Here is a 24,886-nt window from a genome sequence, read left to right on the forward strand (position 1 = left end):
AACATAAGAGTACATAGAAATGAATGACTAAAATCAATAAAATAATCGTTGTTACTAAGACGAAGTTAAAACTGAGCCTGTTTGAAGTAAAACCGGTAACTCTCCAGTCACGGTAATACACTTTATAAAGCAAGAATTTATTTAAAATTGAAAGTTTCAAAGAAGCCAGGTGTGGTGGCACCTGTAGTCCTAGCAACCTGGGAGGCTAAGGTGGGAGGGCCATTTGAGACCAAGTGTTCAAGGACAGCCTGGGAAATGGCAAGGCCCAGTCTCTAAAAAAATTGGTTTATTAAAAATGAAAAAGAAAGTTTCAAAAATTATCCCAATGCCATAAGTTAATTAAAAATACATTAAATATATCATTTTATTAACTTACCTTAATTATGTTGTTGAGAAAAAGTGTCAAACATAAAACCATAAATAAATGTAACAAAAGTTTCCCAAGCCTATTAAGGAAGCTTCCAGTTTTCAGATTTTTCTAGAAATTAAAAGAGTTATGTTTTAATTCTTAAGTTTTAAAATAACTTCATAAACACTGAAGATAAGCTTACTTAAGGATTTAAAAACACTGGCTCATACAACATAAAGGGAAAATACACGTGGAAAATACAACCTACTCATTTTCATGGGATTACACTGTCTTAATATCTATGATTTTCTAGTAGTAAATGAGTCACTTAATAATGAGCTTCATAAGATGAGGAAATGTGTCCTAGTCTTTTTTTTTTTTTTTTCCTAATTATTTTTTAAGACCTTAGCAACTGGACGATTGGGGTCTGCCATTTGGAAGGTATTCAGGATATGCTGACCGAACAAACTGTTACATCTTTTTTTTTTTTTTTTCTCTCTTTTTCTTTTGAGACGGAGTCTCACTCTGTTGCCCAGGCTGGAGGGCAGCAGAGCGATCTCAGCTCACTGCAAGCTCCCCTTCCCGGGTTCACGCCATTCTCCTGCCTCAGCCTCCCGAGTAGCTGGGACTACAGGCGCCCGCCACAACGTCCAGCTAATGTTTTGTATTTTTAGTAGAGACGGGGTTTCACCATGTTAGCCAGGATGGTCTTGATCTCCTGACCTCGTGATCTGCCCTCTTCGGCCTCCCAAAGTGCTGGGATTACAGGCATGAGCCACCTTGCCCGGCCCTGTTACATCTTTTATCCATTAATTCCCACATCACAGACATAGTTACAACTCAGTTACATAAAAGACCTATAGGTGTAAAAAGAAGTACATTGTGCCTTTTGACATGTAATAGTTTTCTTATAATCATCAGATAATTTTATACATTGTTAAATATAATAATATCTTAACAGTTCAAATACGAGTAATATTTATTTATAATTAAGGTTAAAAGGATGATTGTGAACTGCTGTTTTTGATAGTCAACTAAAAGCCTTTGTCCATAACAATTCTCACTCAAAAGACTAATAAGAAAAATGATTTCTTTTTCTCAAAGTGGAAAACAATGGCTTCTTGACACAGAAATGTTTCTAGTCTATGTGAAACAGGATGTTATAATTTTAAGCAAAAACAAATGACTCATGTCTTATGTAAATACAAGAAATTTAATTATATAAATAAAGCTAAAAGAGCAAGTCATTGTTTTCAAACATGATTTGACAATACCCTAGGAAATGTTTCACTGTTTCTAAAGCTATTTATTTGGATTTTCAAAATTCTCAAAACAGAGTTAATTGTGGTTCACCTCAAAGTAACTAGTATGGTATGGAAGGATGGGGAAAAGAGTAGCTTTACTACATCAAATGACAACAGGGTATCCACCAACGTGAAAGACTGTGATGAACACGCTCCCAACATAAGCAGGAGACTCTTCTCGCTCCTGAGTTCACACTCATGAAAATTAAAAACTTTTCTCTTTTACTTTAACTTTAAATCAGTGGCATTCAACCAAGCACCTTTAGCCGATCCCCACATTGAAGGTAAGGTTCCATTTCTCTAAGAAATAACTGTCAAAACAAAAAGATGACCTCAGAAAGCTTGAAACAGAAATGCTTACCACACGCACATGAAAAAGCACACAATGCCACTTGTGCTTTTTAGTGCGAAGTCAGGTCATAAATTTCCCTTTGTATGCTGTATGAAAATAAGGTTCAATAAGCCACGCAATTAAAAAAAAGGTTACTTCAATAAACGACAAAAAAAAAGTCCTACCTGAAGTTTTCTTGCAATGAATACTGAAAGGTTAAAACTGATGAGCAGCGATCCAAGAATCATGGAATTAAAAAACTGAAGAATGCAGACCAGGAGTAAACTTGTTATCTGTATTCCATACAGCCACGTCGCCTGCAAGAACCAAAGATTAGATGAGTACAAATATTTTACCAAGAGATCACCACATGCCGACATGTTGGTCATGAGTTGGATACAACCTCAGCTTACAAATAATGCAGAAAACACACATAGCTTTAAGAAACACAATCTAGGCTGGGCGTGGTGGCTCACACCTGTAATCCCAGCACTCTGGGAAGCCGAGGTGGGTGGGATCACTGGAGGCCAGGAGTTCAAGACCAGTCTGGCCAACATGCTGAAACCCCATCTCTATTAAAAATTCAAAAAAAAAAAAAAAAGGCCTGGTGCGGTGGCTCATGCTTGTAATCCCAGCACTTTGGGGAGGCCAGGGCGGGCAGATCACAAGGTCAGGAGATCGAAACTATCCTGACTAAGAAGTGAAACCCCGTCTCTACTAAAAAATACAAAAAATCAGTCAGGCATGGCGGCAGGTGCCTGTAGTCCCAGCTACTCGGGAAGCTGAGGCAGGAGAATGGCATGAACCCGGGAGGCAGAGCTTGCAGTGAGCTGAGATCACGCCACTGCACTCCACACTGGGGGACAGAGCGAGACTCCGTCTCAAAAAAAAAACCGGGTGTGGTGGCTCGTGCCTGTGATCCCAGCTACTTGGGAGGCCGAGATAGAAGAATCGCTTGAACCCATGAGACAGAGGTTGCAATGAGCCCGAGAATGCGCCACTACACTCCAGCCTGGGCAACAGAGCAAGACTCCATCACAAGAAAAAAAAAAAAAAAAAAAGAAACACAATCTAAAAAAGGAAACTAAATCATATACATACCAACTGTTTATTTACCTTTTAATAACAAACGTTCTACCATTAATTAAAAGGGAAGTAAAGAGGGATGATATGAAGTAGAGGATATAAACAACAACATAAATGTATTTATTTCTGGGAATTGGCAAAGGCCATTTGTAATCTTCAGTTTTCTTTTCAACTATTTCAGTTACTGTTTATGGCCAACAATAAGTACTTTACTGTGTGCTCTGTTATTTCCTAGCTTTCCATACTCTATACTTTAGGACTGTTTCTTTCCTTGCTTTGTCTGTGTGAGTGTGTGCCCAGATTCCCTGATCAGACTGCAAACGCCTCCTGCTGCATGACCTTGTTTTCTTTGACCTCACAGCTTCACAGCAGGCAGCACAGTACAGTGGGCAATGACATCAGCTCCGGCACCAACAGCACGGTACTGCAGTTCCGATTCTGCTGCACACCAGCTATGTGACCTAAATGGTTCATCCGTGAACCAGAGACGATGACACCTTCCTCACAGAGTTGATGTAGGGTCTGACAAGAACCAGATGTGGTAATGTATGAAAATGCCTGGTGGCCACGCACGGTGGCTAATGCCTGTAATCCCAACATCTTGGGAAGCTGAGACAGGAGGATCGCTTGAGCCCGGGAGTTCAAGACCAGCCTGGGAAACACAGCGAGACTGTGTCTCTACAAAAATAAAAAAAACTAACCAGGTATGGTAGTGCAAAAGCCTGTAGTCCCAGCTGGTCAGGAACCTGAGGCAGGAGGATCACTTGAGTCCAGGAGGTTGAGGCTGCAGTAAGCTATGATTGCTCCACTGCACTCCAGCCGGGGTAACAGAGCAAGACCTGGTCTCTAAAAAAAAGAGGGGGATGGGCGGGTGGGGAGGAAATGCCTGGCACATAATGAGCGCTAAGGATTAACTCTCGATGTAATGAAAATTGTTGACAGGTTGATACTAAAAGCAGCAAAACACAACTAACTTGAATACACGAAACATGCCACAAAGAAAAAAAAGGCAGTTCCTAACAAAGAGTAGACACTTATTCTGTTAAGTTTTCTTCTTCTCTTTCAAATCAGACAATGCCATACTCATACTGACATGTGAAAAATACCAGTTTTATTCAGCAGCAAATCTGATTTTCTCCATGGTTTTGTTCTCTTAACCTCAAGGGAAACAAACCTATTGATAGAAGCATTGAAAAGTGAGGCTTGCAGCAGTTCAGCACTTTGCTTAGTGTCAGTGGGAACCCAGGGAAATGGATGCAGATGATCTTTAGGATCATGAAGATAATGTATCTTACTCTACGAGAGTTAGACACTTCAGAAAAACACAAACAAGAAATAGCAATCGATAGGTGGGCTCTTGAGTCAAAACCCAGCACCATTACCTAAAGAAATAATATTGATTTCATAGCAGTATATAGTATTTCATGTACAGGATTTTACATCCTTCCCATCCTATCATATCCTTTTCTCACATCAGTGACTATTCTGTGAAAACTTAAATTTTAAATGGTTATGTAACATTCCACCATATGCCATAATTTGTTTGCCACTGGACCATTTAGGTGTTTCTGGCTTTTTATTAACATTGTGAACATCCTTTTAAAAATTTTTTTCAGATCTGATTCTCAGAATTTCTAATCGAATTCTGATTAGTTATGTATTTTGTTCACTGCTGTATCCCCAGCACCTTAAAGAATGCCCACCAGAAGAGTGGCACTTAATAAACACTGGAGGAATGGATGAATAAAAACATTTCCTTAGGGATAGATTCCTGAGTACAATTACTGGTTAGAGAAGGAAGAGTTTTTCCTTCTTAGCAGTTTTATTAGTTGATATAATTCATACACCCACCATCAAATTCACCCATTTCAAGTGTACACTTCATGATTTTTGGTATATTCACAGAATTGTGCAACTATCACCTCAGTCTAATTTTATGACATTCTCATCACTCCAAAAGAAACCCATCTCCACTAGCCATCACTTGCCATCATCCCCTACCCCCAACCCCGGCAACCACTGATGCACTGTTCTCTACAGATTTGTAAATTCTGGACGTTTCACAGAAATGGAATAAAGTGCAATCTTTTTTGGCTCTCTTCTCTTACTTAGCACGGTGTTCTCAAGTTTCATCCATGTTGCACCATGTATCAACATTCTTTTTTATTGCTGAACACTATTTATTGCACGGCCAGACTGCATTGTTTATGGAAGGGATATGGGCATTGGGGTGGTTTCCACTTTGTAGCTATGAATCACATTGCTATGAACATTCATATACAAATATTTTTGCATGGTTATGTTTTCATTTCTCTTGGTATATATCTAGGAGTGGGATTGCTAAATCATATGGTAGCTCTATATTTAAAATCAGGAAACGCTGAGGAAATGCTGGTTTTCAAAGTGACTACATCATTTTATAATCCCATCATCATCAATGTATGAGAGTTCTAATTTCTCCACATCCGTGACATTTGTCTCTGTTTTTTAATTTTAGCCATCCAAGTGGGTGTAAAGTGGTATCTGCTTGTGGTTTTGATTTGCATTTCCCTGATAGCTAATGATGTTGAGCATCTTTTCACGTGTTTATTGGACATTTACGTATCTTACTTAGAGAAATATCTACCCAAATCCTTTGCTATTTTATCACTGAAAGAGTTATAAGAGTTCTTCATACATTCTGGAATTCCTGATCAGATATATGATTACAAATATTCTCTCTCGTTCTATGGGCTGTCTTTTCACTTCCTTAATACTACACTTTTGAGTACAACAGTTTTAATTTTGATGAAGTCCAACTAATCTGCTTTTGTAAAAGTCACTTGTGCTTTTGGTGTTGTATCTAAGAAGGTCTGTGCTACTCCAAGTCATGGAGAGTTATTACTATGTTTTCTTCTAAAAGTTTTGGTTTTAGCTCTGACACTTAGGTCTGTGATTCGCTTTGAGTTAGTGTGTACAGTGAGAGGAAGGGGCTCAACTTCATGCTTTTGCATGTCGATATCAGTTATTCCTGCATCATTTGTTGAAAAGACCATTAATTCTCCATTTAATTATCTTCAAACCCTTGTTGAAAATCAACTGACCATTTCTAGTGAGGGTTTATCTCTCTCAATTCTATTCCTTGGGTTTACGTCAACCCTTCTGCCAGTATCACACTGTCCTGATTACTATAGCTTTCTAGTAAGTTTTGTAATTGGAAAGTGTGAGTCTTCCAACTTTACTCTTCTTTTTGAAGATTGTTTTAGCTATTCTGGGTCCCCTGAGTTTCCATATGAATTTCAGGATCAGCTTGTCAATTTCTGCAAAAACTCCTCCGGGATTCTGAGAGGGAATGTGTTGAATTTGTAGATCAATTTGGGGAGCACTACCATCTTAACAACAGTTAAGTCTTCCAACCTAAGAACATGCATTATCTTTCCAATCTAGGCGTTTAAAACTTTCAGCAATGCTTTGTGGTGTTTTGTAAAGCACAAGTTATCACTTTGGGTTAAATCTGTACTTATGCATTTGACTCTTTTTGATGCTCTTCTTTCTAGGCAGTGTTTGTGTCCTTTGTTCCCTTTTCTTATCGGTTTATAAATGGTTTTCTCATGGATGTGTAGGAACTCTTTAAGGATACTAACTCATTTACAAATGCTTTTTTTCCAAAAACATCTTTCTGTTTGCCTTTATTTGTGGGTGTTTTTTGATGTTTACAGTTCTTTTTATATCAAGTGAGCCTATTTCCAGAAAAAGGGGCAGTTTGTGTAACAACAAGATTGTATATACATTCAAATGAAACATTGCTGATGAACAGCCAAAAATGTAAAATTGAGCAGTACTGTGTATTAGGAAGTCCTGGATTATCAGTGGTATACTGGATATTCTTTCCCGGTTCTATTAGTACAGTACAGTATAGAAACAAGGCAGCAAGTATATAGTTGACCCCTGAACAACACAAGTCCAATTATACATAAGATTTTATTCTGCCTCTGCTACTCCTAAGACAGCAAGACCAACCCCTCCTGTACCTCCTCCTCCTCGGCCTACTCAATGTGAAGACGATGAGGATGAAGACCTTTGTGATGATCCACTTCCACTTAATAAACAGTAAGTACATTTTCTCTTCCTTTGGATTTAACATTTCCCTTTCTCTAGCTTACTTTAAGAACATAGTACATAATGCATCACATACAAAATACATGTTAATCAACTATGTTATTGATAAGGCTTCTGGTCAACAGTAGGCTACTAGTGGTTGAATTTTTGGGGAGTCAAAAATTGTGTGCAGATTTTCAACTGCTGGGGGAAGACACTGGCACCTGTAGCCCCTGTGTTGTTCAAGGGACAACTGTATATCCTTTCTGTGTATAATAACTGCAGTTGTCTTCAATGGATCATGTTCAGGCTCCTTATCACCATTCATAATAACCACAGTTAACATCTGTTTAACATTAATAAAATACCAAAATTTTTCTATATGACCCACGTATGACTCATTCAAACTTAGGCAGCCTGGCTGCAGACTCTGTGTGCTTAACCACTATGCTATACTGGCTACCACATAAATAGTACCACAGAGGCTCAAAACTTTGCTTTATACATTTGTGTACATTTAAGGGGTACAAGTACAGTGTTGTTACATGTATATAACATATACTGACGAAGTCTGGGCTTTTCCTGTATCTATCACTCAAGTAATGTGAATTGTATCCATTAAGCACTCAACACCCACCCACCTCCCACTCTTCCTGAGACTCAGAACTTTGGAAGTCTGTTAAGATTGAAAAGTTTTAATGTTCCAAGGCAATTATGGAGGAGGTTCACAATTTTACTAATCTTTCAAAGAGCCAGCTCTACCTACCTATCTATCCATCCATCCATCCATCCATCCATCCATCCATCCATCCATTCATGAGACGGAGTTTCGCTCTCATTGCCCAGGATGGAGTGCCATTTCGCGGTCTCGGCTCACTGCAGCCTTTGCCTACTGGATTCAAGTAATCCTCCCGCTCAGCCTCCCAAGTAGCTGGGATTACAGGTACCCACCACCACGCTGAGCTAATTTTTGTATTTTTAGTAGAGATGGGGTTTCACCATGTTGGCCAGGCTGGTCTTGAACTCCTAACCTCAGGTGATCCACCCGCCTCAGCCTCCCAAAGTGCTGGGATTATAGGTGTGAGCCACCATGCCCGACCAAGCTAGCTCTTTTTAATTAATTCTATTATTCATATGTTTTCAATAGCATTGATTTCTGCTCTTTACTATTTTCTTCTCCTGGCTTGAATTTATTTTGTTCCCTTTTTTAAGGTGAAAGCTTGGATGACTGATTTCAGTCTTTTCTAATGTAAGTATTTTAGTGCTACACATTTTCCTCTTAATACTGCTTTGGATGTGTCCCACAAATTTAAATATGCTTCACTTTCATTTTCATTGAGTTCAATGCTCTCCAAGGGTTCCTCTTTGACTCTTTTTTAGTGTATATCTTAATATTTTTTTAAAGTGGTTATTCTGGCTATTACTACTATACATGTAATAGTGAGTTTAACTCCCAAGTATTGAAACATTTCCTGTTATCTTTCTGTACTGATTTCAAATTTGAATCCATTGTAGTCAGAGATTATATTCTCTATAATCTTAATTCATTTATGTTTATTGTTTTATGGCTCGGGAGATAGTCTATGTTGGTAAGTATTCTGTGACTGCCTGAAAAGAATGAGTATTCTGCTGTTGTTGGGTGGAGTTTCTGTAAATGATTATTAGATTCTGTTGGTTGAAGGTGTTGTTGGGTTCTATATCTCTGATGATTTTCTGTCTGGTGTTCTATCAATTGTCCAGAGAGAGGTGTTGAAGTCTCAAACTACAATTGTGAATTTGTCTATTTCTCCTTTCAGTTCGGTCAGTTTTTGCTTCACACATGTCGCAGTACTGTTGTTTGGTGCAGGTACACTTAGGATTGCTATGCCTTCTTGGTACACTAAACCTTTTATCATTATATAATGTTCTGTTCTGTCCCTAGTAATTTTCTTTGCTCTGATATCTACTTTCTCTGATATTAACATAGCTACTCCTTTCTTTTGATTAATACTTGCATGTTGTATCTTTCTCCACCCTTCTACTTTCAACTTATCTATACTGTTGTATTTGAAGTGTGTTTTAGACAACAGTTGGGTCATGCTTTTTAAATCCACCCTGCCATCTCTTTAATTAGTATATTTAGATCATTTACCTTTAATGTAATTATTGCTATTTTAGGTATTAAATCTACTCTTTTATTCTTTTTTGTTTGCTTGTTTCTAATTCCTGCTTTCTTCTTCCTGCCTTCCTTTTTTTTTTTTTTTTTTTTTTGAGACGGAGTCTCGCTGTGTCCCCCAGGCTGGAGTGCAGTGGCGCGATCTCGGCTCACTGCAAGCTCCGCCTCCTGGGTTCACGCCATTCTCCTGCCTCAGCCTCCTGAGTAGCTGGGACTACAGGCGCCCACTACCGTGCCCGGCTAATTTTTTGTATTTTTAGTAGAGACGGGGTTTCACCGTGGTCTCGATCTCCTGACCTTGTGATCCGCCCGCCTCGGCCTCCCAAAGTGCTAGGATTACAGGCGTGAGCCACCGCGCCCGGCCTTCTTCCTGCGTTCCTATGGGTTATCTGAACATTTTTAGAATTTCATTTTTATTTATCTATACTGTTTTTTCATGTACTGCCTCGTATAGTTTTTAAAGTGGTTATTCTGGCTATTACATTATGCATTAATAACTTATTACAGACTAGTGGTATGGACATTTTAACTGTTTGAGTGAGGCATAGAACCCTAACTTCCATTTAAGTCTCATTACCCTTCCCATTTTATATTGTTTTAAGCATTTCTTTTACATACAGAGAACCGCATAAGACAGTGCTATAATTTTTGCTTCAGCCATCAAATATAATATATATATTCTTTTGAGACGAAGTTTCCCTCGTCTCCCAGGCTGGAGTGCAATGGCGCAATCTTGGCTCACTGTAACCTCCGCCTCCTGGGTTCAAGCAATTCTCCAGCCTCAGCCTCCTGAGTAGCTGGGATTACAGGCACCCATCACCACGCCCGACTAATTTTAGTATTTTTAGTACAGATGGGGTTTCGCCATGTTGGCCAGGCTGGTCTCGAACGCCTGACCTCAGGTGATCTGCCCACCTCGTCCTCCCAAAGTGCTGGGATTACAGGCATAAGCTACCACGCTGAGCCTCATAATTTAGAAACTCAAGAGAATAAGAAAAGTCTGTTATATTTATTCACATTTTTACTTTTTTCATTGCCTTTTCTTCCTTTCTGATGCTCTTAAATTCCTTATTTCCTTTCTGTTTCAACAACTTCCTTTAGCCATTCTCTTAAGGTAGGACTGCTGGCAATATTAGTTTCCTTAATTGAGAATGTTTTGATTTCTCTTTCATTCCTGAAGGGCATTTTAACTAGGTATAGGAGTAGAGGCTGACAGGTTTTTTTTTTTTTTTTGAGACAGAGTCTCACTCTGTCGACCAGGCTAGAGTGCAGTGGCATGATCTAGACTCACTGCAAGCTCTACCTCCTGGGTTCATGCCATTCTCGTGCCTCAGCCTTCCAAGTAGCTGGGATTACAAGTGCCTGCCACCACGCCCAACTAATTTTTTGTATTTTTAGTAGAGACAGGGTTTTACTGTGTTAGCCAGGATGGTCCTGATCTCCTGACACTGTGATCCACCCACCTCGGCCTCTCAAAGTAGTAGGATTACAGGCATGAGCCACTGCACCCAGCCTTGACAGTTCTTTTTTTCTCCATCTGAAAACACTATGCCACTTCCTTTTGGCCTCCATGTTTTTTATTTTTATTTTTTTTGCTTTTATTTTTGAGACTGGGTTTTGCTCTGTTGCCCAAGTTAGAATGCAGTGGTGCAATTACAGTTCACTGCAGCCTCAATTTCTCCCACTTCAGCCTCCCAAGTATCTGAGACCTCAGGCACGTGCTACCATGCCTGGCTAATCATATTATTATTATTATTTATAGAGATGGGGTTTCATCATGTTGCCCAGGCTGGTCTCAAACTCCTGGGCTCAAGCAATCCACCTGCCTCAGCCTCCCAAAGTGCTGGGATTATAGGCATGAGTCACTGGGCCCAGCCCTTCCATGGTTTTTGATGAGGAATTCACTGTCATTCTAATTGGTTTTCCCCTATAGGTACAGTATTCTTCTGACTACTTTAAACTTTTTTAAAATTTATGTTTACTCTCCAGAAGTTTGATTATAATGTGTCTTAGTGTGGCTCTATTTGGATTTTTCCTGTTTGATATTAGCTTAGCTTGTTGATTCTGAAGGTTTATAGCTTTTGCCAAATTTGAGGAAATTTCAACATTTTTTCCAAAAGTATTTATTTGCATACTTTTTTCAGCTTCAGTACACTCTTTTCCTGTCGTCTTCTGGGATTCTGATTACCTGAATGTTAGACTTTTCATTATAGTCTCACAGGTCCTTGAGGCTCTGTTCATTTTTGTTTCATTCTATTTTTTCTTGTTCAGATTAGGTAATTTCTAAATTGTTCTACCTTCAAGTTCACTGATTCTTTCCTCTGACCACTTCATTTTGCTGTTGAGTCCATTCACTGAGTTTTAAGCTTTGATTATTGGAATTTTTCTGTTCTAAAATTTCCACTTGCTTATTCTTTGTGTCTTCTCCTTGTTTGCTTAGAGCTTGTATTTTCATTTGCTTCAAGTGTGTAACTGCTCAATGAAGCTTTTTTTTTATGATGGCTGCCTTAAATTCCTTGTAAGATAATCCAATTTCTGTGTATCTCAGTGTTAGCATCTATTGACTGTCTCTTCTCACTCAAGAGATATTTTCCTGATTCTTAATATAAGAAGTGATTTTTTTTTTGAGACAGAGTCTTGCTCCGTTGTCCAGGTTGGAATGCAGTTGCCCCATCCCAACTCACTACAACCTCCGCCTCCTGGGCTCAAGCTATTCTCCTGCCTCAGCCTCCTGAATAGCTGCGTTACAGGCACATGCCACCACAGCCAGTTAATTTTTGCATTTTTAGTAGAGACAGGGTTTCACCATGTTGCCCGGGCTGATCTCAAACTGACCTCAAATATCTGCCTGCCTCGGCCTCCCAAAGTGCTGGGATTATAGGCATAAGCCACTGTGCCTGGCCTAAGAAGTGATTTTTAACTGTATCCTATTACATTATGGGACCCTGGATCTTATTTAAATCTGCCATGTTAGCAGGCCTCCTGTGACACCATGTGTCTTGGTCCATTTAGGCTGCTATGTAACAAAATACTGTAATCTAGGTAGCTTATAAACAACAAAAGAGTTACTTCTCATAGTTCTGGAGGCTGGGAAGTTCAAGATCAAGGAACTGGCAGATTCACTGGCTGGTGAGGGCTTGTTTCCTGATTCATTCATGGCACTTTTTTGCTGTGTCCTCCTCACATGGTGAAACAGCTCCCTTGTGCCTGTTTTATAATGGCACTAAACACCTCCTAAAAGGCCCTACCTCCTAATACCATCACCTTGGGCGTTTGGGTTTCAACATATAAATTTGGTGGGGGACCACAAAAACATTCAAACTATGCCAACGCTACGCTAACAGGGAAAGAAGGGTGCTGCCTCGTTACTTCCAGACGGAAATGGAAGTCCAAGGTGCCCACTTGCCCTCCATTGACATCTGGGGGTCAGCAGAAGGTGTGCTTCCTTATTGCTGGGTGAAGGTGAAAGTTCAGGCTCTCTACAGGTCCCTGCTGACACATCCTGGCTGGGAGAGATAGAAGTGCGTCACCACTGCTCCTTACATGGTCCACCGACAGCATGGGGTCGGGCAGTAGATAGAGAAAGGCTTATTCCATCTGGGTGGTGGTTAGAGTCTCCACCTCCCTGTTGGCCTCCTCTGACACCATCCTGACAGAGAGGGGACAGGATGTCTCATTACCACCGAGCGAGAGTTGAAGTCCAGGTTTCCCAAGCGGCCTTCACAGATGTCTCTGGGAGATGGTGAAAGTTCTGGTTCCCCACTAGACTTCTCTGACACAGGTCTGGCAGGAAGCGAGGCATGCCTAGTGACAGCTGGGTAAGGGTAGGAGTCTAGGCTTCCCACTGAACTTTGCTGATGGAGGTGGGAGTGGGGCTGTGGTTTTTTCTGTAGCATTTGGCTAGAATAAGGCAGTTAATGTTTGAAAGTTTTCTGTCTTCTTAGGCTTCCTCTCTGCTGGTCCTTTTGCTAGAGGGAGGAGGCTTTTTGTTTGTTTGAGTCCACTGGTATTCCCAGGTTTCTGACCTCTTCAGCACCCAGTCAAGGATATATGGGGCAAAAAGAAAACCCAAGAAACTCGCTGTCAAATTTTCCCTCTGGTCTCAAGGTCTCTAGGCAGTCTGATTTCTTCTCACTACCTCTGAAATTCCTCTTAGGTTTGTTATATACATATACTGTCTAAGGTTTTTAAATGTACTTTGGGGAGGAACGGGGAGAAATGTCTCTACCCCCTCTTGTCTGGAACCATATAGGGTACTTAACATGATCTCTTAAGCATTTATCATGAATGTGTCTTGTTTCCACATAAATTAAGAAAACTTTACTAACCTCCATATTTTAGCCTTTAATGAAGCTAAAGTATACACTTTATAATACGCTCGCTGTTCTGTTTTACTCTGTTCACATTTCTGACTGGAAACTTGAGTTTTTGCTGGTAAGAGTTTCATCATTCATGAAAAGATGACAAAACGGACTGAAGAAGGTACTGCTTCTCGTCACCATCTTGAGCTCTGAATTTGCATTACCTTTTTCTATACCAATTATTCCAACTCTTTCCCATTTGACATGGTTAGAGAGAAGTGATTCTAATTCATGAAGAAACTAAGTTAAATCACTTGCCTAAGCTAAAAGAGCCAGTTACTTTCAGAGCTGATAGCAGCAATTTAGTTTTATAACTCAGGATCCTTTCATTGTAATAATGTTCCTTCTTAAAGTCTGATACTTAAAACTACTTCTAATACCAACATAGCTTCAAATGCAAAAGTTGAACAAAGTTTAGAACTAAATATAAATTAGCGATATTATTTTAAAATGTTGTATGAGCCAAAACAGTACCTTTGTTTTCTAATTTTAAAAGGGATACATATTCAGATGAGCACAGTGGCTCACGTCTGTAATCCCAGCACTTTGAGAGGCTGAGGCAGGTTGATCACTTGAGGTCAGGAGTTCAAGACCAGCCTGGGCAACATGGCAAAACCCTGTCTCTACTGAAAATACAAATATTAGCCAGGTGTGGTGGCATGTACCTGCATTCCCAGCTACTTGGGAGGCTGAGGCAGGAGAACTGCTTAAACTCGGGAGGTGGAGGTTGGAGTGAGCCAAGATCACGCTGCTGCACTCCAGCATGGGAGACAGAGTGAGACTCACATCTCAAAGAAAAAAAAAAGAGATACATGTTCATTATCAGAAAAAATCAAAGATCTAAAGAACAAAAAGAATATGTAGAACATCAATCATGTAGCTGACTGTTAATACTTTACCGTGTGTTTTCCCAGAACCTTTACTCATTTTCTCTATGTTTTGCTTTTTCAAAAAAATATGGGGGGAAACTAATGGTTATGTAATACTTGATTGCATAGATATGCCATCATTTATTTAAGTATACCCTACTGCTATTGGCTCAAGTCATTTCCAGTTTTTTATTTCTTTTTATCTTTTCTGCCCAGCTTTTTCTTATTACAATACAGCTAAAACGAACATGGTAGATTATTTACTTAGGACAAATTTATAGGGGTAGAAATGTTGGTGAAAAGGCAAATACATTTTTAGGCTTTTGATACGTGCTGTGAAACTACACTAAAGAAGGATTATAGGAGTGTATAGTTACCAGCAGTGTAGGAGTGGCCACTGGCACACCTGCAGAAACACCAAATATTTTATATACATATATAAACTTTGTCCTATCTACTTGCTCTTGCTGTATTCTACCTTCCTATTCTGCCCCCACCTGACATCCCACCCAAATTTTACTCTCGTTTGTGATCCCGGTGGTCCAGTTCTAGCTTCTCACTTCTGTAAACACTTCTCTGCCTAAAAATAACTTTTCTTCTTTTAGATATATCAGTATTGCTAATTAGCAGCCATCATTTGTCTGCCTGTTCTTGATGTGTGTAACCCTTGTTTCCCAAGCTAAAAGGCAAACTGTGGCTACGACAATAAATTACACATATTAGCATTTCCTGTAGTGCCCATCCTATTACAGTGTCTCAGCAGACAGGCAATGTGTATTTGCCGGTTGGCTTTCATGTTTCTTAATTCAGACTCAATCCGTTATGGAAGCTGGCTGCATCTCCTTTGATATGGCATAAATGAGAGCAAATCCTTGGGCTACACTGCTGCCTTGGATCTGGAGAAAGTATTTTATTATACTTGGGAAATATTTAAGTTATTACTACTTTAGAATAGTAACCATAAGCCATTTTAAAACTGTACACAATACATAAAATCATATTTTTGCACATGAAAAAAATGTGATTAAATGACAGCAGCAGACACTAGGAGACAGAGATGGGTTTCTTTATTCCACATGTGACTTTCAGCCAGTCAACAGGGATTCACATCCCATATTAGTTAAATGTGACTATGAAAATTTTATGAAGTACTACAAAAAAACTGTTATATACCTACTGAGTTCTTTTTTAAAAGTGGCAGTACACAGTAAGAAATCTTAAAAGAGCTATCTTACATTTTAAAATTTAAGTTATCTGTATAAATAACAATTGACCTAGGCACTTATGCTCCAAAATAAATCCATTCCATTTTTTAACTTAAAATAAGCAGAATAAAAGTTAAGATGGTCAAACTAGGCTTCATAAATTACTTAGCTTCAATTGGCCACAGCAAATTTACAGCAGATCTAAGAAACAGCTTCAATTTTACCCGTAAGTACTTGCATATTTTCATCTCATTCTATGATATAAAAACACTAAATGGCGAAAATCTCAAGTGAGAAAAGAAAGCAAAGCTCACCTTCACTGCTGGCAGCATGTCCAGGGAGTCCAGTGTGAACAGCACTAATGCTTGCATCAGCATCATAAATTGATTAAATTGCCATGTCAGACTAAAGAGAAAAGTTGATATGAAAATGGCAAGAAGTGTCAGCCTCTGTAAAAAGAAAACCTTTGTATAATTTACATGTCTCTAGTAATAAAAAACCTTGCAGACAAGTTTTCTCAAGAGCAGCCAGTATCTCTATAAACCAAACAGAAAAACCATAAACTGTTGCTCTGAAAACCCTTGCATTTGTTATTTAAGCTCTAACTATCATAAAGTGACACTTTGCATATAAATATTCACATACGGTGTGTGTATTCCACACTATTATGGAGGCGATAATGCACCAAATCACATCTCAAGAGCAAGGGCTTAAAAATTCTGACAGTTTTGCAGAAATCGTGTGTGGGTTTGCTGCAACTATTTAAGGGTAGATTATGTAGAGTACATTTTTAACATCAAAAAATGAAAACATTTTCTTTGCAAAGTAGGAAAAAGCTCAGGAAAAGAAAACTTAATTTAACTCAAGTTTAAAAATTGGTCATGGAATAAGAACTATTCACATGCATTGGGATACTAAGCACATCACATTTTTTGAAGCTTCATATATAAAATTGGGGGATTAAAAATATATGAAATTTTACAAACACTTACTTCAGAAAGACGCTGTAAGTTTGGTCTCAGGAAATATGTAATTGCTGCTATCTGAATTGCAAAGAATGGCAGTGCCCAGTTCTCCCTCAGTGGGATGGTAAACTCAACTCTTGTGGTATCTATTCTGCACAAAAGAAAACACAAATGGCCAAAGTGATAGCTTTTACAATAATTTCTTTGAAGACTTCCTCAGTGAAAGATACATTATATTAAGGACAAGTATACTTAAGATCTGATTCTGGCCACTGGTTCTCAATAACTGTCCTTATCATCATCATCATCATCCCTGTAACATAAAATTGGCATAGAGAACATTTAAGTGCTCTGTCCATGGGTATGCCCTTAGCACCTGGGATTCAAACCCAGGTCAGACCTACTCACAAATGTATCATGCCAAACCCTTACTTTTATTTCTCCCTAACTTCATTAGTGTCAAGAGGCAATAAACATTTTCCCTCTCTGTATTTCTTTGGTGTTTTTTATACTTGAGTCTTAAATATGTCATTGACAGTATTTTTAAAAAACTTCCTGCCTCTCTAGAATGTGAACCCCAAGAGGGCAAGTATGGGTAAGATTTTTCATCTTTGTACACCATCGCCACACATACTAGGCATTCAATAAATGATACACATATATAACACATACATACATGTGTGTGTCTACATATCAAACAAGGGATCTATATCTACATATATCTCTATATAAAAGAGATATATAAATGAAACAATGTATCAATGTATACATATATCTCATATAAAATAAATATAGATATACAGATATCTATATCTATATACAAAATGTAACCTTTTAAGCCTCGATTTTATCGTTTCTAAAATGGGGATAATAATGGTATCTACTCTATAGGGTGCTTAGAAGAAGACATATAATGCATATTGTAAAGTGTTTGGCATACAGTAAACCCCCAACAGGATTTTAATAACAAGTAATTTGCTTAGACTTACAAAATAAAACCTGTATTAGAACTCATGCTCAAGTTTTAAGACTCCTTTTGAATACTGGTATTGCCACTGTAGGTCAGGCAATAATTCAATGATCTTGAATATGTTTTTTTAAAATGTGATTTCATAAGGCTCTACTGCTTATAATAGTAGATATTAAATAAGGCAAAAATGCCCTTGCATTTGTACATCTTTAAGCTCTACTAATTGAGAGCCATACACAACCCTATTAAGGTTGACAGTGAAGATACAATTAAAACTTCTTAGGCAAGGCACAGTGGCTCATGCCTGTAATCCCAATACTTTGGGAGGTCAAGGTGGGAGGACTGCTTAAAGCCAGGAGTTCAAGACCAGCCTGGGCAACACAGGGAGATCCTGTAGACACAGGGAGATCCTGTCTCTACAAAAACCAAAAACAATTATTTTTAAAATAATTTAAAAATAAATAAAATTTTTAAAAATCTTCATTGGCTTTAAAAAAGAGCAAAAAGAACCCAAAAACTTTTTAATGACTGATATGCTAATTACCTTGATCTGATCACTATACACTCTATATGTACTGAAATATCACTATGTAGCCCATGAATATGTACAATTACTATTTGTCAATTTAAAAAAACCCTTTAAGAGATGAGATATGTGGCTGGAGAAATCTTGATCACACAGCAAACAGATAATAGGTTTGGGATTATTATGAATGATTTTCTTGATTTGCAATTCAATGCTCTCTGTTCCTCAGCTGGAATTATACGTAAGCAGCACTTTCTCCCTAACTAAACAAGAAAAATTGAGTAAACCACCAGGTAAAACCAAAGAGAAAATGCTCCCAACCAATCAAATGTGGCAGAAGAAATTTCTCTTGAGCTGGAAATGAAGTCACTTCATTTTTACTTACATTTTGGAAAGAAAAGAAGCATACTGACTCCAACTCACCTATTTGTGACATACCAGAAAGCCGCCAACAGTCCTGACAGCCACGTACCACTGAGTAGCCAGCTGGTTATATAGAGAGCTGTGACATAGATCGCCTGGAGTCCAAATAAGGTGTAAATATAAAAATAAACCGGCTCTAAATATTTCTGTAAAAGAGAACAATAAAACAAATTTGTCAGGTGCCCTAACCCTCCTCAGTGCCATTTCAAACATGACAGTAGGAACAGAATATGCAGGAGCTTGCCCCTAATTCCAAGCAGCAAGCCTACACACTTTCACCCATTCGGGCAGCCTTTCTTCCCACCACGAAGAGACAGGGGAAGGAAGTCCGTGAGAAGTCTGGCTTCACTCTTTACTCCAGAAAGTTTTATACCTAACTCAGTCCGAGGATACCTCATTCACATGAGAAGTGGTCATTGTGATTTGCTGACTTTACAAATTTTTTTATCTCAAAGATCCATCAGGACTGATTACACATTTCCAAATGAAAGTATTTATTACCTTCTAGGCTGCATACATATATAAGCCAGGAAGCATCTATGTACAAAACCCTTTATCTTATGTAAACAAAATGCAATATCTTACAAAACATAAAGTTCACAATATACATGGAAAAAATACGGTATTGCTGATTTTCTACTAAACCAGTTGAAGATCAGAAGGACAGATGTGACAACTTTCAGCTCAAAATGGCAGGCTTTGACTTTCATCTGATATTAACAATTCAATGTCACAAAACATAACATACCTGTATGGGTAGAACTCTATATAAAATACTGAGAAAAACCTCTTGGTAAATATTCATTCGCTGAAGGAGATTAATTGTCTTCATAGATTCAGTTTTATTATCATATATTAGGCCATGAAAACCTAAGATTGGTATGTGAAAAGTTAGGAAGAAAATAATTACACTCACAATTATTCATTCATTCAAAACTGTCCACAGATTGTTTAGTATGTTGTAGAGTGTGGTAGGCATTGGGGATATAATAGTAAGCAAAAAAACCATACTCCTGCCCTCAAAGAGCTTACCACACATTCGATGGACATCATTTAAACATTTACACAAACATAGGCAAATTAAAACTTTTGTAACTGGAATGCAAATACCACCACCACCACCACCACAAGGTCCTTCTCTAGAAATGTGGGCAAGAGGATTTCACATTTCTCCACCCTGCCCTCCTGCCATGCGACCTGCAGTATCTCCTTTGGGAGAATATACATGGCCTTCCTTCTCCACTCCCCAGAACAGCTTTGGCCATGTGCTCTAACCAGCGGCATGTGAGTGGATGTAAGTCACAGCTGAGCAGAGGCTTTAGGAGACAAGGCATGTTTCTACCAGCTCTTGTTCTTGCCCTCTGCCATGACACTGGCATGTTCCAAATAGGGCTTGAATGCATGGATGTTCGGGGCAGAGTAGAGCTGCAGCTCCCTCACAGCAGACATTGTCATGAGAAGGAGAACTCGACCTGCTGTTATAGAGATCCAAGCCATAGAGGTCCTCTGTCACTGTAACCAGGCTAATTAATCCAAGGCATGAATGGACAGTTCACAGAAGAAAACATGCACACAGTCCTTCCCCATAGGAGAAGATGCTCAACCTTGCTCCTATTAAAAGACTGCAAATTAAAACTACCCTGAGGGATGCTATTTCTCACCTACTGCCTTGGCAAAAAAAGTTTTACAATACACTCTGTGAGATTATTAAAAAGTAGACTCCTATATACTATAGTTGGGAATACAAAATGGTGTCATCTCTATGGAGAGGAATTTTGCAGTATCTAGCAAAATCACATAGGAATTTACCCTTTGACCCAGAAAGCCTGTGTCTAGGAATCAATCCCACACGCAGGCTGGCAAAAAAACAAAATGACATCGGCACAAGGTCACTCATGCAGCACCATTTGTACCAGCAAAAGATTGATCCAAAACAACCCAGATGTCCCTCAATAGGAGGTGCTGTGGACTGAAATGTGTCCCCCTCAAATCTGTATGCTGAAGCCCTAACCCCCAATATGACTTCTTGGAGACAGGGCCTACAGGAGGCAATAAAGGGTAAGTGAGGTCACACAGTTGGGGTCTTAATCTGATAGGACTGGTGTTCTTATAAGAGGAGCAGACAAGAGCTTGCCCTTGTGCTCTCTCTGCATTTGCACAGAGGAAAGGCTATGTGAGGACACAGCAAGAAAAGGGCATCTACAAAGCCAGGAAGAGAGGCCTCAGTAGAAACCAGTCCTAACAGCACGAGGATCTTGGACTAGCCTCCAGAAGGGAGAGAAAAATTTCTGTTGTTTAAGCCACGGAGTCTGTGGTATTACATTACGGCAAGCCTGAAGTCTAACACAGGAGTGTTACGGATGGATAACTCTCCAACTCTTAGGTTGGAGAGTTATGGGCCCTCATGATGGGATTAGTGGCCTTAAAAGAAGTGACACCAGAGAACTCGCTCTTCTCTTTCTGCCATGTAAGGACAGAGCAAGAAGGTGGCTGTCTGCAAGCCAGGAAGACAGGCCTCCCTAGAATCTGACCATGTGGCTCCCTAACCTCAGACTTCCAGCCTCCTAAACTGTGAGAAAAAAAATTTCTGCCATTTAAGCCACCCAGTCTGTTGTGTTTTAATTCATTAATTTTTTTTATTTTTAAAATTTTGATACGGAGTCTCGCTCTGTCACCCAGGCTGGAGTGCAGTCGCATGATCTCGGCTCACCACAACCTCTGCCTCCCAGGTTTAAGCGATTCTCCTGCCTCAGCCTCCCGAGTAGCTGGAATTATAGGCACGCGCCACTATGCCCGGCTAATTTTTTTGTATTTTTAGTAGAGACAGGGTTTCTCCAGGTTGGTCAGGCTGGTCTCGAACTCCCGACCTCAGGTGATCCGTCCGCCTCGGCCTCCCAAAGTGCTGGGATTACAGGCGTGAGCCACCGCACCTGGCCTTGGGGGATCATTTTAAACTGCAACAAAGAGCAAAACAATGCAAAGGCCATGGCACAAAAGAGATTTTCTGAAAAGGACACTGCAGTGTGAGAGCTGAGACAAGGAGGCAGAGTGTCACCTCATTCAGTCTCTGTGGGAAACACATATGCCAGAGACTATTCTGTTGCTCTGGACATGTCCATGAATGACTGTGAAAGCACTATTAATACTGATTTTAGGTTATAAGTACATTTTAGGAAGTAACAACTATGCGATCTGTGAATAACAAGGTTTGATTGTATGGGGAAAAAATGAATACTAAGCCTGCCTTTCTTGTATAAACTGTACCGCAAGGTAGCCAAACAATGAGAAGGTTCTCTATATAACAGAGTTCCAACTCATAAATACAGGAGGAATGACAGAATTAGAAGGTCACTAATTTGCATCCCTACTGAAATAAGAACTACAGACGATAATCATCAATGGCTGCTAAAACCAGTAAAGGGCTGGTGAGTACCCTCATTATGGATGAATCTGACTATCAACACAGGGACCAACTCATTAATTTTTATGGCACAAAACCAAAGATAACCAAAATGTCATGTCTCCTAGGTGATAAAACTACAAGTACAAAACATCACTTATGGGCTGGGTGCAGTGGCTCATGCCTATAATTCCAGCATTCTGGGAGGCTGAGGCAGGAGGATCACTTGAGCTCAGGAGTTTGAGACCAGCCTGGGCAACATAGTGAGACTTCGTCTCCACAGAGAAACAAAATAAAACAAAAAACGAATGTGGTAGTGCACACCCGTAGTCCCAGCTACTTGGGAGGCTGAGGCAGGAGGACTGCTTGAGCTTGGGAGATTGAGACTGCAGTGAGCTATGATCATACCACTGCAACTAATTTATGAATAACTGCCACCAAAAATGTCAAAGCCGACTCCAAATAAAGCCTATAAAAGAGCAGTTTTTCTGTCACATGCACTCATGCTAAGCCTATCAAGTATATATTAGGTAGAAGAGATGCATGTTGGGGCTTTCATTAGATGGAGTAAAGGCAGAGTGTGGGGTCTAACCCACTCAGGGTAAGTAAAAATGCAGGAAAATGGCGACTGTGAAATAAAGGAATGAATGGGGGCACTGGGGACAAGAGAGACAATCGTAATTTTTATTTGTGTTACCAAAATGCCTCCTGTTCTCAGACAATACTCCTTTCATCTGCAAAGACCCCTTCCAAAATGATCATGAGAAAATTCAGCAACAAAACGATGAAATTGTAAAGGTATTACTTTTGGGATGGAACAGAGCTGGAAGGCAAAGAGAGGAGGGTTATATAAAGTATTACATAACTTCTTCCAGAGCAAAAAAGACATTTTCATGGAATGATTAGACATTAACAAGGAAAAGCTACACATGTTCTAGAGAGCATTTAAGTAGTTTTTAGTACACAGTACTTCTGACTAAAATATTGAAAAAAACGCAGAAGACCCCAAACGAAACTATCAGTTGTAATTACCTTGCACGAGGGTTGGAGCCTGCAGCATCTGCTTGTAGTAGGAGTAATACAAGCCACACTCTGTTCTGAATGAGATTTCTCGCTCCACTTCCTGAAACAGAGTTAGATCCTATGGGTTTAAATGACCTAGTTTTGGTTTAAATACATATTATTCCTGTAGAAAGGATATATAACTGCAACTTGAAAGAGAAAAAACTCTGAAAATATATCTCAAAAAATTTTGGCAAACAAGAATGGAAGGCTGATCATTGGTAAAGTTGAGTGAGGGATACATAGGAGTCTGTCCTACTATTCTCTACTTTAGTGAATGTTTAATCTTAAAAAAATTTTTAAAGAATACATCATCATTCCTATGCAATATCAGTGAGACACAAAAAGGGATGGCAGAAAAAAAAATCTCCCACATGAAAAGAAATATAATTGCATTAGACACCTACCTAAAAGCTACCAGTATTACATAAGATCCATCATTTTCTTTTTATTCTAAGATTAAAAGGCATTCATAGTCAAATAAGGCAGACACATGAATTTTACTCTGACAAGTGTAACCCTGGTGGGAAGAGGTTCATGCAGGTAAATGGATATATGAAATATTTAAACTGCCTTTAGGGAAGTATTCAACCCTAGAAGAACTGAAAATCTAAAGTAATAGCTATTAGCCAATTTAGTTACAAGATACTTTTATTAAATTTAAATTATTACTGTAAAACATAGAAGCAATAGACAATAATGACACTGAAGACTTTCTGGAATAATGCAATTAATACTGTTGGATGATACACTTTATCTATAGGTTAAGCAGCCCTAACCTGAAAAGCTGAAATCCAAATGAAATACTTTAAAATCGGATACTTTTTGAGAGTCAAAATGATGCCACAAGTTACCCTGAAAGTGTTATTTTTTTCACTGTACTGATGGTATGTCATATTTTTTATTGTTAAGTACTTATGTGTGAATAAGTATAAGAAAATGATTACTTATAAAGGTAGCATGTAAATTCAGAGTCAGGAACAATGGTGATGCCAAATAATCATAGACTGCCCACTAGGATGGTTGAGATAGTGACACCTTTGTTTTCTGATGGTTCAGCATCTACAAACTTTGTTTCATGCACAAACTTACGAACTACATTGTATAAAATCACCTTCGGGCTATGTGCATAAGGTATACATGAAACACAAACGAATTTCATGTTTACACCTGAATCCTATCCCCAAGATTTCTCATTATGTATATGCAAATAACCCAAAATCTGAAATCCAAGACACTTCCGGTCCCAAGCATTTCAGATGAGGTATACTTAACCTGTACCTGTAAAAGCATAAATAAAAAGTTATTATCTATGTCATTAGAGATTCTTTTACACCAGTGTTAAAAACAAAACAAACCATGTCCTAGAATCTGTAACACATTGTCTAAAATATAATTCAATCTGTCTTTTTTTTTTTGAGATGGAGTTTCACCCTTATTGCCCAGGCTGGAGTGCAATGGTGTGATCTTGGCTCACCGCAACCTGCAACTTCCAGGTTCAAGCGATTCTCCTGCCTCAGCCTCCCTAGTAACTGCGATTACAGGCATGTGCCACCACTCCCAGCTAATTTGGTATTTTTAGTAGAGACAGGGGTTTCTCTATATTGGTCAGGCTGGTCTTGAACTCCCGACCTCAGGTGATCCGTCTGCCTCGGCCTCCCAAAGTGCTGGGATTACAGGTTTAAGGCACCGCACCCGGCCATGTTTTTTCATATTATAGCAGATCCACATTCCACAAACCCAGTGGGGGAAAGGATAAATACTGAACATCTCATTTTCCAGCTGATGAATTTCTTTTAGCTC

General features: G+C 39.1%; 1 protein-coding gene across 7 annotated transcripts in view; it reads right to left on the bottom strand.

Annotated features, from left to right (window-relative positions):
- Positions 1–24,886, bottom strand: part of DPY19L3 (dpy-19 like C-mannosyltransferase 3) — an 81,194-nt gene that overhangs the window by 31,126 nt on the left and 25,182 nt on the right. For 5 of the 7 annotated variants that reach the window (XR_001897683.3, XM_009194086.4, XM_003915281.5 and 2 more), the window contains exons 4-10: positions 23,054–23,144; positions 19,370–19,491; positions 18,622–18,767; positions 16,730–16,853; positions 16,052–16,186; positions 2,170–2,301; positions 377–478 (exon numbers count right to left, since the gene is read on the bottom strand). Coding sequence is in view for 6 of the 7 variants with exons in the window: in XM_009194086.4 (XP_009192350.2) it covers positions 377–478; positions 2,170–2,301; positions 16,052–16,186; positions 16,730–16,853; positions 18,622–18,767; positions 19,370–19,491; positions 23,054–23,144 (852 nt within the window). In the remaining variant the exon portion in view is untranslated. Of the gene's footprint in view, positions 1–376; positions 479–2,169; positions 2,302–16,051; positions 16,187–16,729; positions 16,854–18,621; positions 18,768–19,369; positions 19,492–22,718; positions 22,845–23,053; positions 23,145–24,886 lie in introns of those variants that run through there. The other 2 variants (XM_021930973.2, XM_031659704.1) reach the window with 2 other exon arrangements.

The sequence above is a fragment of the Papio anubis genome, chromosome 20 (assembly GCF_008728515.1).
Source record: "Papio anubis isolate 15944 chromosome 20, Panubis1.0, whole genome shotgun sequence".
Taxonomy (NCBI): Eukaryota; Metazoa; Chordata; class Mammalia; order Primates; family Cercopithecidae; genus Papio; species Papio anubis.